Here is an 18636-nt window from a genome sequence, read left to right as displayed (position 1 = left end):
TGCTACAATCACTTAAATCAAGTGGGAGTTAAACTTCCAGATAAGACAGTGATTGATAGAGTTCTCTAGCCACTATCACTAAGCTACTAGATCTTTGTGATGAACTATGACATCCAAGGGATGGAGTTGATCCTAGAGTTGTTTGCGGTGCTTAAGACCGCAAAAGGTAGAAATCAAGAAGGAGCATCAAGTGTTGATGGTTTAACAAGACCACTGGTTTCAAGAAGGGCAAGGGCTAGAAGGGAAACTTCATGGATGGCAAACTAGTTGCCGCTCCAGTGAAGGAACCCAAGGTGGAACCCAAACCCGAGACTAAGTGCTTCTATTGTAAGGGGAACGGTCACTGGTAGCGGAATTACCCCAAATGCATGGTAGAGAAGAAGGCTGACAACTTCAACAAAGTATATACGTGTTATTAATGTGTACCTCACTAGTACTCCTGGTAGCACATGGGTATTGGATACCGGTTCAGTTGCTGTTATTGGTGACTTGCAGCAAAAGCTACGGACTAAACGGAGACTGGCTAAGGGCGAGGTGACGATGTGTGTTGGAAGTGTTTCTAAAGTTGATGAGATCACCATCGCACGCTCCATCTGCCTTCGGGATTAGTATTGAACCTAGATAAATGTTATGAGGTGTCTACATTGAGCATAAATATGATTAGATCATGTTCATTGCAATACGGTTATTCATTTAAGTTAGAGAATAATGGTTATTCTGTTTACATGAATAATACCTTTCATGGTCATGCACCCTATGTGAATGGTTCATTGAATCTCGGTCGTGGTAATATGCATGTTCACGCCAAAAGATGTAGAGTTAATAATGATAGTACCACTTTCTTGTGGCACTGCCGCTTAGGTCATATTGGCGTAAGATGTATGAAAAAACTCCATGTCGATGGATGTTTGGAGTCACTTGATTTTGAATCGCTTGACACATGTGAGCCATGCCTCATGGGCAGGATGACTAAGACCCCATTTTCAGGTACAATGAAACGGGCAAGTGACTTGTTGGAAATCATACATGCTGATGCGTGTGATCCAATGAGAATTGAAGCGTGCGGTGGATATCGCTATTTTCTCATCTTCACTGATGATTTGAGTAGATATAGGTATATTTACTTAATGAAGCACAAGTCTAAAACGTTTGAAAAGTTCAAGCGATTTCAGAGTGAAGTTAAGAATCATCATAACAAGAAGATCATGTTCCTACGATCTGATCAAAGGGGGATTTTCTGAGTTATGAGTTTGGCAATCACTTAAGACATTGTGGAATTGTTTCACATTTGAAGCCACCTGGAACACCACAGCGTAATGGTGTGTCCGGACGTCATAATCGAACCTTATGAGATATGGTGCGATCTATGATGCCTCTTACCGATCTACCGCTATTCTTTTGAGGTTATGCATTAGAGACAGCTGCATTCACTTTAGATAGGACACCATATAAGTCCGTTGAGACGATGTCGTATGAACATTGGTTTGGCAAGAAAACAAAGTTGTCGTTTCTTAATGTTTGGGGCTGCGATACTTATGGCTTCAGCCGAAAAGGCTCGAACCCAAAAAAACGGGCAAATACATCTTCATAGGATACCCAAAGGTAACAGTTGGGTATACCTTCTACCTCAGATCTGAGGGCAAATTGTTTGTCGCTAAGAAAGGGTCCTTTCTCGAGAAGGAGTTTCTCTCGAAAGAATTGAGTGGGAGGAAGATAGAACTTGATGAGGTTGTCGAACCTTTACTTCAACCAGAGAGTGATGCAACACAGAAAGATGTTTTATGTGGCGCCTACGTCAGTTGAAGAGGAAGTTAATGATAGTGATCATGAAGCTTCAGATCAAGTTGCTATCGAACCTCATAGGTCGACAAGGATATGTACTACTCCTGAGTGGTACGGTAATCCTGTCTTAGATATCATGTTGTTGGACAACAATGAACCTACGAACTATGGAGAAGCAATGGAGGGGGCCCATATTCCGACAAATGGTTAGAAGCCATGAAATCCGAGATAGGATCCATGTATCAGAACAAAGCATGGACTTTGGTGGACTTGCCCAATGATCGGCAAGTCATTGAGATAAATGGATCTTTAAGAAGAAGACGGACGTGGACGGTAATGTTACCATCTATGAAGCTCGACTTGTGGCAAAGAGTCTTTTCACAAGTTCAAGGAGTTGACTACGATGAGATTTTCTCACCCGTAGTGATGTTTAAGTCCGTCGGAATCATGTTAGCATTAGCTGTATTTTTCGATTATGAAATCTAATAGATGGATGTCAAAACAAGTTTTCTTACCAGTTTTCGTAAGAAAAAGTTGTATGTGATACAATAAAAGGTTTTGTCGATCCTAAGGATGCTAAAAGGTATGCTGGCTCCAGCAATCCTTCTATGGAGTAGAGCAAGCATCTCGGAGTCGGAATATATGCTTTGATGGAGTGATCAAAGCTTTTAGGTTTATACAATGTTTGCTAGAAACTTGTATTTACAAGAAAGTGAGTGGGAGCACTACAACATTTCTGATAAGTATATGTGGACGACATATTGTTGATTCAAAATAATGTAGAATTTCTGGAAAGCATAAACGGTTGTTTGAAGAGTGATTTTCAAAGGAAGACCTGGATAAAGTTGCTTACATATTGGGCATCAAGATCTATAGAGATTGATCAAGACGCCTGATGATACTTTCAAAGAACGCACACCTTGACATGTTTTTGAAGGAGTTCAAAATGGATCACTCAAAGAAGGGATTCTTACCTGAGTTGTAAGGTGTGAAGTTGAGTAAGACTCAAAGATTGACCACGGCAGAAGAAAGAGGAAGGACAAAGTTCGTCCCCTATGCTTTTGTCATAGGCTCTATGCCATGCTGAGTACCGCACCAGATATGTGCCTTGCCACATGTCTGGCAAGAGGGTACAAAGGTGATCTAGGAGTGGATCACCAGATAGCGGTCAAAATTATCCATAGAGGAATAAGGAAATGTTTCTCGGTTATGGAGGTGATAAAGAGTTCGACGTAAAGAGTTATGTCGATGCAAGCTTAACACCTATCCGGATAGCTCTGAGTAGAGATACCGGATACGTATAATGGAGCAACTATTTGGAATAGCTCCAAGTGGAACGTGGTAGCAGCATCTACGATATGACATAAAGTTTTGCGAAATACATAGGGATCTGAATATTGCAGACCCGTTGACTACAACCTCTCTCACAATCATAACATGATCAAACCCAGAACTCATTAAGTGTTAATCACATAGTGATGTGAACTAGATTATTGAGTCTAGTAAACTCTTTGGATGTTGGTCACATGGCGATGTGACCTGTGAGTGTTAATCACATGGCGATGTGAACTAGATTATTGACTCTAGTGCAAGTGGGAGACTATTGGAAATATTCCCTAGAGGCAATAATAAATTGGTTATTATTATATTTCCTTGTTCATGATAATCGTTTATTATCCATGCTAGAATTGTATTGATAGGAAACTCAGATACATGTGTGGATACATAGACAACACCATGTCCCTAGTAAGCCTCTAGTTGACTAGCTCGTTGATCAATAGATGGTTATGGTTTCCTGACCATGGACTTTGGATGTCATTAATAACGGGATCACATCATTAGGAGAATGATGTGATGGACAAGACGCAATCCTAAGCCTAGCACAAGATCGTGTAGTTCGTATGCTAAAGCTTTTCTAATGTCAAGTATCATTTCCTTAGACCATGAGATTGTAACTCCCGGATACCGTAGGAGTGCTTTGGGTGTGCCAAACGTCACAACGTAACTAGGTGGCTATAAAGGTGCACTACGGGTATCTCCTAAAGTGTATGTTGGGTTGGCACGAATCGAGACTGGGATTTGTCACTCCGTGTAACAGAGAGGTATCTCTGGGCCCACTCGGTAGGACATCATCATAATGTGCACAATGTGACCAAGGAGTTGATCACGGGATGATGTGTTACGGAACGAGTAAAGAGACTTGCCGGTAACAAGATTGAACAAGGTATCGGGATACCGACGATCGAATCCCGGGAAAGTATCGTACCGATAGACAAAGGGAATTGAATACGGGATTGATTGAATCCTTGACATCGTGGTTCATCCGATGAGATCATCGTGGAGCGTGTGGGAACCAACATGGGTATCCAGATCCCGCTGTTGGTTATTGACCGGAGAGTTGTCTCGGCCATGTCTGCATGACTCCCAAGCCCGTAGGGTCTACACACTTAAGGTTCGATGGCGCTAGGGTTATAGGGAATAGATGTACATGGTTACCGAATGTTATTCGGAGTCCCGGATGAGATCCCGGACATCACGAGGAGTTCTGGAATGGTCCAGAGGTAAAGATTTATATATGGAAAGTCATCATATGGTCACCGGAATAATTCGGGGGGTTATTGGTATTATACCGGGACCATCGAAGGGGTTCCGGGGGTCCACCGGGAGGGTCCACAAGCCCCGAAGGGCCCTATGGGTTGTGTGTGGAGAGGGACCAGCCCCTTAGTGGGCTGGGCGCCTTCCCCCTAGGGCCCATGCGCCTAGGGTTTAGGGGGAACCCTAAAGGGGGGCGCCCCCTTGCCTTGGGGGGCAAGGCAACCTCCCTGGCGCCGCCCCCTCCTCAGATTGGATCTGAGGGGGCCGGCCCCCCTCTCCCTTGCCCCTATATATATGTGGGGGTGGGAGGACAGCCGCACCCAAGTTCTGGCGCAGCCCTTCCCCTCTCCCAAGTCCTCCTCCTCTCCCGCGGTGCTTGGCGAAGCCCTGCAGGATTGCCACGCTCCTCCTTCACCACCACGCTGTCGTGCTGCTGCTGGATGGAGTCTTCCCCAACCTCTCCTTCTCCCCTTGCTGGATCAAGGCGTGGGAGACGTCACCGGGCTGCACGTGTGTTGAACGCGGAGGCGCCGTTGTTCGGCGCTTAGATCGGAATCAACCGCGATCTGAATCGCTGCGAGTACGACTCCTTCATCCGCATTCTTGCAATGCTTCCGCTTAGCAATCTACAAGGGTATGTAGATGCACTCCCCTTCCCCTGTTGCTAGATTACTCCATAGATTGATCTTGATGATGCGTAGGAAATTTTAAATTTCTGCTACGATCCCCAACAACATCGTATGTGTTTTTACTAACAAAACGTGCTGGCAAGAGTTGACAAGACATTTCATATATGATGTTCTTCATCAGAATAAAAAAGAATACTAGTATGCATATAGAGTGTGCACCAATCTCCAAGAATTCAAGGCTGGATTTAGCACCGGTCCATAACGTTGCCGTTAAAAATGACTTTGCGGTGTTTCCTGAGGATGACACTGTTCGATTGAATTGAACTGGGTCGTGCGAGGCTCGGAACTGTTCGATTTAATTATACAAATTAGAGTTGTCTTTCCTTGATGCATGCGTCGATCAATTGTTTGGCGATGCTTTGTGCCCGGTGTGTCCTCTTCATGATTAGTAAGATTTTTTTGTCCGACGTGAAGTCGAAGTCACCTAATTAGGCGTGATATCCATGAAAGATGCTGATGATATTTTTGGTTTTTCGATGATCCAGTTGTGTTACTATATATGCTATGATTTTGTTATTGGCCATGAAATCCATGGCGGCTCTATGTTTTGGCTTTGTAATATAGGTTTTTGCCTGATTTCTCCAGTTAATCAGATAACTCTCTTCATAATCAATTAAATAGCAAACATTTTCGTAATATTTGGCAGCCGCATTATGCACCCGCAGTTATTATCATAAAATTGTGAGTGCCGAACATATGATTCATTTTCATTGCAAACATTTCCTCGGTGAAAGAGAAAGCTTGGCAATGATGTCTAAGGAAATGAACTTGTTTGATAACAAACAATTGAAATAGTCAAGTTCCTTAGCGAGTGACTGTATCTGATTAGCTTGCACAATTACGGAGTGGTCATCGCTCATCCCATGGTCCTGGTACTGTTCCATGACATACAACTCACTTTGTGTCCGAGACCCCGAATTTGGTCTCAAGCATGTCTCACATATCCTCGCCAACCATAGTGGTCATGAAAGGATTAATGATCTTGTAGTCAAGAACAGAAGAACACCTCTGAAAATATGATATGGGAGGTTTTTCTATTGTTGAAAATATGAGTAATTTCCCACTAAGTTAACCAAAACAATATTGATAAAACATGATGAACATAACAAGCATGATTGTTTGACTGGAGTGCTAATCAACATAAACAAATGATTTAGTATGCAAGATAGGAAGAGCATGTCCATGTCCATTGCAAGCAGTGGTAATCCAAGTACAACACATAACATAAGAGATATGAGCACATATAGTGCGGTGGAAGAATATATGTTGGCAGTACCATCAGAAGCCTATGGAAGTATTGGTTGTTGTGTGTGCGAAATTGCTGTTCATGACATCTAATTCACCTACTACATGCTAATGGTTGCTAGAATTGTGACTTATGTTCTAAAATTAATCATGAAATTTAATTATTTTTTCAACGGAAACCGAAAGTTCAGTGTGCATGTTTCAACGTGCGCGTACAGCAATCATGTAAAGCTCCGTTATTTCGCACAAACTCGTAATGCTTATCACTTTTGCCATGCCAGCAGATCAATCTGGATCAGTATTGGAGAGTGGTTCTCTCATTATTGTTGATGGTTTGTGGTTAATGCTTGGTGACTCATCGTTGAGATTTACCACTACGAGAGTCGACAGAGTCTCAGCATGACGACGACTGGGGAGTAGTTAATATGCGAGTGGAAAATCGAATGGGAGAGCAGGCAAAAGCAAGCAATGCAAAAGCCGAAACTCCATTCTCTTTCACAGATCTCAGCTCACGTCGTGCCCGCCGGCTATTTCCTCGACAAGATACTACTACTAGTACTGACAAAATTACTTAGGGTAAATCCTAGAAATCTGATTGATGAACAAAACTGGTCCCGCGTCCCGCAGGGCGCACGGGTGCGCGCGGCGCGCGCGCTTAGGCCGCGTCCGCCTGGCGTGGCGGCTCGACGACGTCAGGGAACGCGAACGGCCTGGCGCTGGCGAGGAAGGACGGCAAGTCGTCGCCGGGCATGCTGACGACGACCTTGGGCTCCCTGTCGAGCGGCGCCATCCCGCGCGCCGACGCCTCCTCGGCGGCGCTCCCCCGGCGCGACGACCCGGACGGCTCGCGGCGCGTGCAGACGAGCACGAGCAGCGCCACGGCGATGATCCCCATCATGAGCGTGAAGCCGATGAAGATGTACGGCGTTGGCGTCATCCAGAACGCCGGGTGCGCGCCGTGGCCGAGCGCCGCCGGAGCCCCGGCGACCCCCACCAGCGCCTCGCCTTCTCCGATCGGCCTCATGATGAACGGTGAATCACACGGATGTCGATCCCTCTCCCTCTTTCTTTCTCTTCCTCTTTCTTTGTTTCTTGCTCTCTCTGTGTGTGGGCGTGCGTGCAGAGTGGTTTCTCGCTTCTTCTGTGTGGCTGTGACGTCTGACTGAGTGGGAGAGGATGGGGGAGGCAGGCGGTATTTATAGGTGGCGCGCGGGGGAGGGGTGAGAGAGAGAGAGAGAGCGGGGAAAAGAAGCCGCTCGGCTTCTCTTTGGTTTGCTTGCCAGCTCTGCTGCTACTGCTGCAGGATGGTGGGACCTGGTTTTTGCCTTTGGATAAAATGAATTCAGTGTACTGCAATTAATTTCTGTGACTTATCTAAGGTTCCGGAAATTTCTGCAAAAATCTGTGGGTGAAATGAGAAGCGGACACTCGAGATTCGAGAACGCCCAGGTATGACTGTACTGGTACTGGCAGAGTGGAGGAGATTCAGTGAACCTAGCCATATGCAAATCAAACGCATGTTTTTTTGGCAAAGAAAAGAAGACAGTGCATGCTTGCTAGTTGGATTCTCATGAGAAATCGACCAAACCATATACTACTACGATGATGCGTGCCGTGTGGTGCATGTATGCACATCTTCATGCTACGGCCGATGGCAAAGAGACGAGAAAGACGGGGAAAAGGGAGAAAAGGGCGGTTGCGCGAGCACGAATCGACCGCCGGTACTGCGCGACCTGGCGTCATCGACGAATTGACGATCAGGTCGCCATGTCCCAAAGGTGCGTGCATGGTCAAGTCAGAAACACCGTCCATTCCTTTCGCACACATGCGAAATATAGAAGGCTAGAGATCGATTGAGGACGTCGTCGTCACCTTGTGGAGTAGTTGTAGTATTGTGTCCAGCTTTTGACATGACCACTGCAAATCCACTCGCGGGATGATGTGGCCGGCGAAATATAGATTACAACTAGATTACTTGGTGATGGCGCTAATGGTGGTATGGCCCAGGCAAAAGTTAAGGCTGGAGGGGTGATATATTAGCTAGCATTTTTTTTCTGACTGATGCATTATTAGCTAACTTTGTTGACAGTGTCATGATTAAGTTCGTTTAACCCTCTGCTCGAAGGCAAGTTAGGTCTTAACCATTCTGGAAGATGGAATAACCCGGAAGCACACCGCTGGTTGGATATGCGGATTCCCCTGGCCCTTCAGATTATCCAAAGGTTCACTAGACGTGATTTGCTTGATGCTTGCATCCCATTACGGCTTTACCAGGGAATGATGGGATGACACCCTCACAGGAACAGGACATAAGATTAATAATTTTCCTAATCATCATGGCATGGTTCAAGATAGAGGAGTGGTCTCCAGTGAGCAACACAAAGAGAAGAGGAGGAGCAGGTCTCTAATGATCTAGACGCTTTTATATTTCTTTACAGAGGAAATATTAGTTAAGAACAAAGTGAGTTTCACTTTTCGCAATGGATTAAGCATAGCTTACATGGCTCGGTTTCTTGTGGTGGAATCAACCCATTTGAATTCAAGTGGCTAGACTTCGTATTGATTCTCGTATATTTTCTGGATTTACCTTTAGTGTTATATATGTTTGTCGATTACAAAGGTCCAGATTGACTTTGCCAATCTGCAGATCTGTCGACTTAGTCTCTCAAAGATGCTCGCAGAGTGGTATGGGTTCTCATACATTTTCTTGATTTATTTTAGTTTTTTGACGCTATTCTTTGTGCTCGTTGATTATGAGGTGCTTGGGTGACTTCATCAATCTAAACATTTGTCGGGTTAGTCTTTCGGAGATGCTCACATAGACAGAGTGTGCGTGTCTTCGTAGAGGTGATTATGTAAGCGTGTTGTGAGCATACGATGTTCCTCAGGAAAAATTATCAACTTTGGACCATGCATTCATAAAAGGGTGACATGTTGCATTAGGTTTTAATTCTCTTACACATTGCACCTTATGTCAGCTCTCACCTAATCTCTAAATATGCGGAAATCCAATTTGGCTCCTGGGAGCACATGCTCCTGCGCGTGAAAAATAATTTTGGAATGTCAAAAAAATCCCAACAATTTTTTTACATATTTATAGTCGCATCCAAATGCTTACTGCAAAGTTTAGGCAAAAAGATTAAACATTTGGCCCGTGCAAAAGAAAAACAAATTTGAACACCAAATGGCATCCCTATTTTTTTTCATCGACGAAACACTACTGCTCCATTTCGCATGAAAATTGCCAAGCATGCTTTCGACACTAACATGAACATCCACAAAAAAAATTCATTTAAAAAAACATTTCAACACTTTCTTTTTGTGGTATTGTTCATCTGGGAGCAAATGCTTCCGGAGCCAAAATGCCCCTCCCCTAAATATGGTGCTACCTAGCTTTATTAACGGTTACCAACGATGTAGTATTACATTTTACGCAATAAAATCAGTGTGGATGGTGCGTGGTGCGTAGTGGTTCCCAACCATAGTTGCCGCAGCCAGAAGTTTCCTACACGCCATCGCTGTCGCCTCTGTCCCTCTCCTATCTCTTGTTCGGAGTCCTTGTCGCGGGCAAGAGGAGTGGGGACTCATATGTCTAACTTTCTGTGCTTTTTTGTTTCCCTACCAAAGTTGACGAGGTGGCGGGCGGCGAGAACGTGTTAGAATAAGGCTCTTCGGTCTCTTTCTACCTCGACGATATTCGATCCGTCGCTAACAAAGGACATGTAAGAGTTTATATCTCTAGATATGTTGGCTCTCTTTATATCTTGGTAGTTGGTGTGTCTTTCAAGCAGGGCTATTGGCTAACTATTAGTGTGACGCTACGATGTTTCTTTCTTGTTGTTTTGCAGCAAGGTTCTATTTGTCCATCCCTCTTAACTAGTGGTGATGGATTGCAAGCATGTACTATGTGGGGTCGATGTTCTAACTGATGCATGCTACTTCAGCAGCTTCTAGATTTTGTCTCATGAAGCTCGTGACCTATTGAGGCCTTCAAAATATGGTATGGCGAGGGCCTTTGCAGGTGTCTCTTTACTTTACCATTGTTTCAATGAAATTTTCAATGTCTAATGGTTGGCGTACAATTGAAGGAAGAAGAAGTCTAGTACTCCATTCCATTTTATAGTATGCATTAGTTTTTGACCCAAATTCAACATTGTAGTGGGTGCATGCAGTTTGAACAACCATTACATTTAGCTGAAAAGATGGGTTTTACAGTAGCACATGCACATGAGAATGAGACAAGCCTGTGTTGGGGAACGTAGGATTTCAAAAAAATTGCCTACGCACACGCAAGATACATCTATGTGATGCATAGCAACGAGAGGGGAGAGTGTGTACACGTACCTTCGTCAACGGAAAGCGGAAGCGTTTAGTAACGCGGTTGATATAGTCGAACATCTTCGCGATCCAACCGACACAAGTACCGAACTCATGCCACCTCCGCGATCTGCACACGTTCATCTCGGTGACGTCCCTCGTACTCTTGATCCAGCTGAGGCCGAGGGACAGTTTCGTCAGCACGACGGCGTGATGATGGTGATGATGAAGTTACCAGCGCAGGGCTTCGCCTAAGCACTACAACGATATGATCGAGGTGGAAATCTTGTGGAGGGGAGCACCACACACGGCTAAGACAACTGTCAACTTGTGTGTTCTAGGGTGCCCCGTGCTCCCCGTATATAAACGAGCAAGGGGAGGCTAGCCGGCCCTATAGGGGCGCGCCCCAAGTAGGATTCCTACTAGGAATAGGAATCATATTCCTAGTAGGTTTCCAACAAGGAAGAGAAGGGGGGGGGGAGAGGGGGAGAGGGAGAAGGAAAGGGGAGCGCCGCCGCGGCCTGCCCTAGCCCCCTCTCTTTCTCCACTAAGTCCCACGAGGCCCATTAGTTCCCCCGAGGGATTCCGGTAACCCTCCAGCACTCTGGTTTTATCCGAAACTTCTCCGGAACATTTCTGGTGTCCGAATATAGTCGTCCAATATATCAATCTTTATGTCCCGACCATTTCGAGACTCCTCGTCATGTCCGTGATCATATCCGGGGCTCCGAACTACCTTCGGTACATCAAAACACATAAACTCATAATACCGATCGTCATCGAACGTTAAGCGTGCGGACCCTACGGGTTCGAGAACTATGTAGACATGACCGGGACACTTCTCCGGTCAATAACCAATAGCGGAACCTGGATGCTCATATTGGCTCCTACATATTCTACGAAGATCTTTATCGGTCAAACCGCATAACAACATACGTTGTTCCCTTTGACATCGGTATGTTACTTGTCCGAGATTCGATCGTCGGTGTCTCAATACCTAGATCAATCTCGTTACCGGCAAGTCTGTTTACGTGTTCCGTAATGCAACATACCACAACTAACTCATTAGTTACATTGCTTGCAAGGGTTATAGTGATGTGCATTACCGAGAGGGCCCAGAGATACCTCTCCGATACACGGAGTGACAAATCCTAATCTCGAACTATGCCGACCCAACAAACACCGTCGGAGAGACCTGTAGAGCATCTTTATAATCTTCCAGTTACGTTGTGACATTTGATAGCACACAAGGTGTTCCTCCGGTATTCGGGAGTTGCATAATCTCATAGTCTGAGGAACATGTATAAGTCATAAAGAAAGCAATAGCAATAAACTAAACGATCATAGTGCTAAGCTAACGGATGGGTCTTGTCCATCACATCATTCTCTAATGATGTAATCCCGTTCATCAAATGACAACACATGTCTATGGCTAGGAAACTTAACCATCTTTGATTAACGAGCTAGTCAAGTAGAGGCATACTAGGGACACTTTGTTTGTCTATGTATTCACACATGTACTAAGTTTCCGGTTAATACAATTCTAGCATCAATAATAAACATTTATCATGATATAAGGAAATATAAATAACAACTTTATTATTGCCTCTAGGGCATATTTCCTTCAGTCTCCCACTTGCACTAGAGTCAATAATCTAGTTCACATCGTCATGTGATTTCACACCAATAGTTCACATCTTTATGTGATTAGTTCACTGATACGTCTCTAACGTATCTATAATTTTTGATTGTTCCATGCTATTATATTATCTGTTTTGGAGGTTTAATGTGCTTTAATATACTCTTTTATATTATTTTTGGGACTAACCTATTAACCGAAGGCCTAATGTCAGTTGCTGTTTTTTTCCTATTTCAGTGTTTCGCAAAAAAAGGAATATCAAACGGAATCCAAACGGAATGAAACCTTTGCGAGGATCTTTTTGGAACAAACACAATCCAGGAGACTTGGAGTGAAGGTCAAGGAAGCAACGAGGCGACCACAAGGTAGGGAGGCGCGCCCCCACCCTCTTGGGCCCCTCATAGCTCAACCGACCTACTTCTTTCGCCTATATATACTCTTATACCCTGAAAACATCCACGGGAGCCACGAAACCACTTTCCCACCGCCGCAACCTTATGTACCCACGAGATCCCATCTTGGGGCCTTTTCCGGTGATCTGTCGGAGGGGGGGGGGAGGGTTCGATCACGAAGGGCTTCTACATCAACACCATAGCCTCTTCGGTGATGTGTAAGTAGTTTACCACAAACCTTTGGGTCCATAGTTATTAGCTAGATGGCTTCTTCTCTCTCTTTGGATCTCAATACAAAGTTCTTCTTGATGTTCTTGAAGATCTATTCGATGTATTTCTTCTATGGTGTGTTTCTCGAGATCCGATGAATTGTGGGTTTATGATCAAGATTATCTATGAATAATATTTGATTCTTCTCTGAATTCTTATATGCATGATTTGATATCTTTGCAAGTCTCTTCGAAATATTGGTTTAGTTTGGCCTACTAGATTGATCTTTCTTGCAATGGGAGAAGTGCTTAGCTTTGGGTTCAATCTTGCGGTGTCCTTTCCCAGTGACAGCAGGGGCAACAATGCACGTATTGTATTGTTGCCATCAAGGATAAAAAGATTGGGTTTATATCATATTGCTTGAGTTTATCCCTCTACATCATGTCATCTAGCCTAATGCGTTACTCTGTTCTTATGAACTTAATATCTAGATGCATGCTGGATAGCGGTCGATGTGTGGAGTAATAATAGTAGATGCAGAATCATTTCGGTCTACTTGACACGAACGTGATGCCAATGTTCATGATCATGCCTAGATATTCTCATAACTATGCCCTTTTCTATCAATTGCTCGGCAGTAATTTGTTCACCCACCGTAATATATGCTATCTTGAGAGAAGCCACTGGTGAAACCTATGGCCCCCAGGTCTACTTTACATCATATAAGTTTCCGATCTATAATTCTAGTTTACTATTTATTTTGCAATCTTTACTTTTCAATCTATACAACAAAAATATCAAAAATATTTATCTTATTATCTTTATCAGGTCTCACTTTTGCAAGTGGTCGTGAAGGGATTGACAACCCCTTTATCGTGTTGGTTGCAAGGTTCTTGATTGTTTGTGCAGGTACTAGGCGATTTGCGGGTAGTCTCCTACTGGATTGATACCTTGGTTCTCAAAAACTGAGGGAAATATTTACGCTACTTTGCTGCATCACCCTTTCCTCTTCAAGGGAAAACCAATGCATGCTCAAGAGGTAGCATTGACATCTTCATGTGACTAATACCCAAAGGGTTTACTAGAGTCAATAATCTAGTTCACATCGCTATGTGATTAACACCCAAAGAGTGATCATGTTTTGCTTGTGAGAGAAGTTTAGTCTATGGGCCTGCAACATTCAGATCCGTATGTATTTTGCAAATTTCCTCTATGTCTTCTAATTGCTCCCGCTTTCAATATGTATCTAGATCGAGACTTAGAGTCATCTAGATTGGTGTCAAAATCTTGCATTGATGTAACTCTTTACGACGAACTCTTTTATCACCTTCATAACCGAGAAATATTTCCTTAGTCTTCTAAGGATAATTTTGACCGCTGTCAAGTGATCCACTCCTGGATCAATATCGTACCCCCTTGCCAAACTCATGGCAAGGTACACAATAGGTTTGGTACACAACATAGCATACTTTATAGAACCTATGGCTGAGACATAGGGAATGACTTTCATTCTCTTTCTATTTTCTGTTGTGGTCGTGTTTTGAGTCTTACTCAATTTTACACATTGCAATACAGACAAGAACTCCTTCTTTGACTGTTCCATTTTGAACTACTTCAAAAATCTTGTCAAGGTATGTACTCATTGAAAAATATTTATCAAGCATCTTGATCTATCTCTATAGATCTTGATGCTCAATATGTAAGCAGCTTCACTGAGCTCTTCCTTTGAAAAAATCCTTTCAAACACTCCTTTATGCCTTCCAGAAAATTCTACATTATTTCCGATCAACAATATGCCATTCACATATAGTTATTTCTAGAAATGCTGTAGTGCTCCCACTCACTTTCTTGTAAATACAATCTTCACCGCAAGTCTATATAAAACTATATGCTTTGATCAACTCATCAAAGCGTATATTCCAACTCCGAGATGCTTGCACCAGTCCATAGATGGATCACTGGTGCTTGCACACTTTGTTAGCACATTTAGGATTGACAAAACCTTCTTGTTGTATCATATACAAATCTTCTTTAAGATATCGATTAAGGAATGAAATTTTGACATCCATTTGCCAAATTTCATAATCATAAAATACGGCAATTGCTAACATGATTCGGACAGACATAAGTATCGCTACGGGTGAGAAGGTCTCATCGTAGTCAACTGCTTGAACTTGTCGAAAACCTTTCGCAACAAGTCGAGCTTTGTAGACAGTAACATTACCGTCAATGTCAGTCTTCTTCTTGAAGATCCATTTATTCTCTATGGCTTGCTGATCATCGGGAAAGTCAACCAAAGTCCACACTTTATTCTCATACATGGATCCCATCTCAGATTTCATGGCCTCAAGCCATTTTGCGGAATCTATGCTCATCATCACTTCCTCATAGTTCGTAGGTTCGTCATGGTCAAGTAATATGACTTCCAGAACCGGATTACCGTACCACTCTGGTGCGGATCTTACTCTGGTTGACCTACGAGGTTCGGTAGTAAGTTGATCAGAAGTTTCATGATCATCATTATTAGCTTCCTCACTTACTGGTGTAGGAATCACTGGAACTGATTTCTGTAATGAACTACTTCTCAATAAGGGAGCAGGTACAGTTACCTCATCAAGTTCTACTTTCCTCCCACTCACTTCTTTTGAGAGAAACTCCTTCTCTAGAAAGGATCCATTCTTAGCAACGCATATCTTGCCTTTGGATCTGTGATAGAAGGTGTACCCAACAGTCTCTTTTGGGTATCCTATGAAGACACATTTCTCTGATTTGGGTTCGAGCTTATCACGTTGAAGCTTTTTCACATAAGAATCGCAGACCCAAACTTTAAGAAACGACAACTTGGGTTTCTTGCCAAACTGCATTTCATAAGGTGTCGTCTCAACGGATTTTGATGGTGCCCTATTTAACGTGAATGCAGCCGTCTCTAAAGCATAACCCAAAACTATAGCGGTAAATCAGTAAGAGACATCATAGATCGCACCATATCTAATAAAGTGCGGTTACGACGTTCGAACACACCATTACGCTGTGGTGTTCCAGGTGGCGTGAGTTGCGAAACTATTTCGCATTGTTTCAAATGAAGACCAAACTCATAACTCAAATATTCTCCTCCGTGATCAGATTGTAGAAACTTAATTTTCTTGTTACGATGATTTTTCACTTCACTCTGAAATTCTTTGAACTTTTCAAATATTTCAGACTTATGTTTCATCAAGTAGATATACCCATATCTGCTCAAATCATCTGTGAAGGTAAGAAAATAACGACACCCGCCACGAGCCTCAACACTCATTGGACCGCACATATCAGTATGTATTATTTCCAATAAGTCTGTTGTTCGCTCCATTGTTCCGAAGAACGGAGTCTTAGTCATCTTGCCCATGAGGCATGGTTCGCAAGCATCAAGTGATTCATAATCAAGTGATTCCAAAAGTCCATCAACACGGAGTTTCTTCATGCGCTTTACACCAATATGACGGCAGTGTCACATATAAGTTGCACTATCATTATTAACTTTGCATCTTTTGGCTTCAATATTATGAATATGTGTATCACTACGATCAAGATTCAATAAACCATTTATATTGAGTGTATGACCATAGAAGGTTTTATTCACATAAATAGGACAACAATTATTCTTTGACTTAAATTAATAACTGTATTGCAATAGACATGATCCAATCATATTTATGCTCAACGCAAACACCAAATAATATTTATTAATTATAGGTTCAACACTAATCCCACAGGTATAGGGAGTGTGTGATGGTGATCTTATCAACCTTGGAATCACTTCCAACTCACATCATCACCTCGCCCTTAACTAGTCTCTGTTTATTTTGCAACTCCCGTTACGAGTTACTACTCTTAGCAAATGAACCAATATCAAATACTGAGGGGTTGCTATAAACACTAGTAAAGCACACATCAATAACATGTATATCAAATGTACCTTTGTTCACTTTGCCATCCTTCTTATCTGCCAAGTATCTAGGGCAGTTCCACTTCCAGTGACCATTTCCTTTGCAGTAGAAGCACTCAGTCTCAGGCTTGGGTCTAGCTTTGGGCTTCTTCATGGGAGTGGAAACTTTCTTGCCATTCTTCTTGAAGTTCCCTTTCTTTCCCTTGCTCTTTTACTTGAAACTAGTGGTCTTGTCAACCATCAACACTTGATGATTTTCTTGATTTCTACCTTCGCTAATTTCAGCATCGCGAAGAGCTCGAGAATCATTTTCGTCATCCCTTACATATTATAGTTCATCACGAAGTTTCAGTAACTTGGCGATAGTGACTAGAGAACTCTGTCAATCACTATCTTATCTGGAAGATTAACTCCCACTTGATTCAAACGATTGTAGTACTCAGACATTCTGAGCACATGCTCACTGGTTGAGCTATTCTCCTCCATCTTGTAGGCAAAGTACTTGTCAGAGGTATGATACCTCTCGACTCGGGCATGAGTCTGAAATACCAATTTTAGCTCTTGGAACATCTTATATGCTCTGTGGCGTTCAAAATGTTTTTGAATTCCCGGTTCTAAGCTGTAAAGCATGGCACCTCCGCGATCTGCACACGTTCAGCTCGGTGACGTCCCTCGTACTCTTGATCCAACTAAGGCCGAGGGAGAGTTTCGTCAGCACGACGGCGTGATGACGTTGATGATGAAGTTACCGGCGCAGGGCTTCGCCTAAGCACTACAATGATATGACCGAGGTGGAAATCTTGTGGAGGGGGGCACCACACATGGCTAAGACAACTGTCAACTTGTGTGTTCTAGGGTGCCCCCTACCCCCCTTATATAAAGTAGCAAGGGGGAGGCAGGACGGCCCTATAGGGGTGCGCCCCAAGTAGGATTCCTACTAGGAATAGGAATCCTATTCCTAGTAGCTTTCCAACAAGGAAGAGAGGGGGAAGGAAGGAGAGGGAGAGAGGGAGAAGGAAAGGGGGGTGCCCCCCCTTCCCTAGTCCAATTCGGACCCAGGTGGGAGGGGGCGCGCGGCCTGCCCTAGCCGCCCCTCTCTCCACTAAGGCCCATGAGGCCCATTAGTTCCCCCGGGGGGCTCCGTTAACCCTCCGACACTCTGGTTTTATCCGAAACTTCTCCGGAATATTTTCGGTGTCCGAATATAGTCGTCCAATATATCAATATTTATGTCTCGACCATTTCGAGACTCCTCGTCATGTCCGTGATCACATCCGGGACTACAAACTACCTTCGGTACATCAAAACACATAAACTCATAATACCGATCGTCGTCAAACGTTAAGTGTGCGGACCCTACTGGTTCGAGAACTATGTAGATATAACCGAGACACTTCTCCAGTCAATAACCAATAGCGGAACCTGAATGCTCATATTGGCTCCTACATATTCTACGAAGATCTTTAGTGGTCAAACCGCATAACAACATACATTGTTCCCTTTGTCATCCGTATGTTACTTGCCCGAGATTCGTTCGTCGGCATCTCAATACCTAGTTCAATCTTGTTACCGGCAAGTCTCATTACTCGTTCCGTAATGCAACATCCCACAACTAACTTATTAGTTACATTGCTTGCAAGGCTTATAGTGATGTGCATTACTGAGAGGGCCCAGAGATAGCTCTCCAATACACGGAGTGACAAATCCTAATCTCGATCTATGCCAACCCAACAAACACCATCACAGACACCTGTAGAGCATCTTTATAATCAGCTAGTTACGTTGTGACATTTGATAGCACACAAGATGTTCCTTCGGCATTCGGGAGTTGCATAATCTCCT

General features: G+C 43.5%; 1 protein-coding gene across 1 annotated transcript; it reads right to left on the bottom strand.

Moving 5' to 3' along the window:
• Positions 1-6793: 6793 nt before the first annotated feature.
• LOC123152460 (protein GLUTAMINE DUMPER 6-like) lies at positions 6794-7461 on the bottom strand. Its single transcript, XM_044571993.1, has one exon. It carries the CDS (start codon positions 7333-7335, stop codon positions 6967-6969), a length of 369 nt encoding a protein of 122 aa, XP_044427928.1. The 5' UTR covers positions 7336-7461; the 3' UTR covers positions 6794-6966.
• Positions 7462-18636: the final 11175 nt, after the last annotated feature.

The sequence above is a fragment of the Triticum aestivum genome, chromosome 7A, assembly GCF_018294505.1.
Source record: "Triticum aestivum cultivar Chinese Spring chromosome 7A, IWGSC CS RefSeq v2.1, whole genome shotgun sequence".
Lineage (NCBI taxonomy): Eukaryota > Viridiplantae > Streptophyta > Magnoliopsida > Poales > Poaceae > Triticum > Triticum aestivum.
Note: the sequence above shows the minus strand (reverse complement) of the source record. Positions and strands in the feature narration are given on the sequence as shown.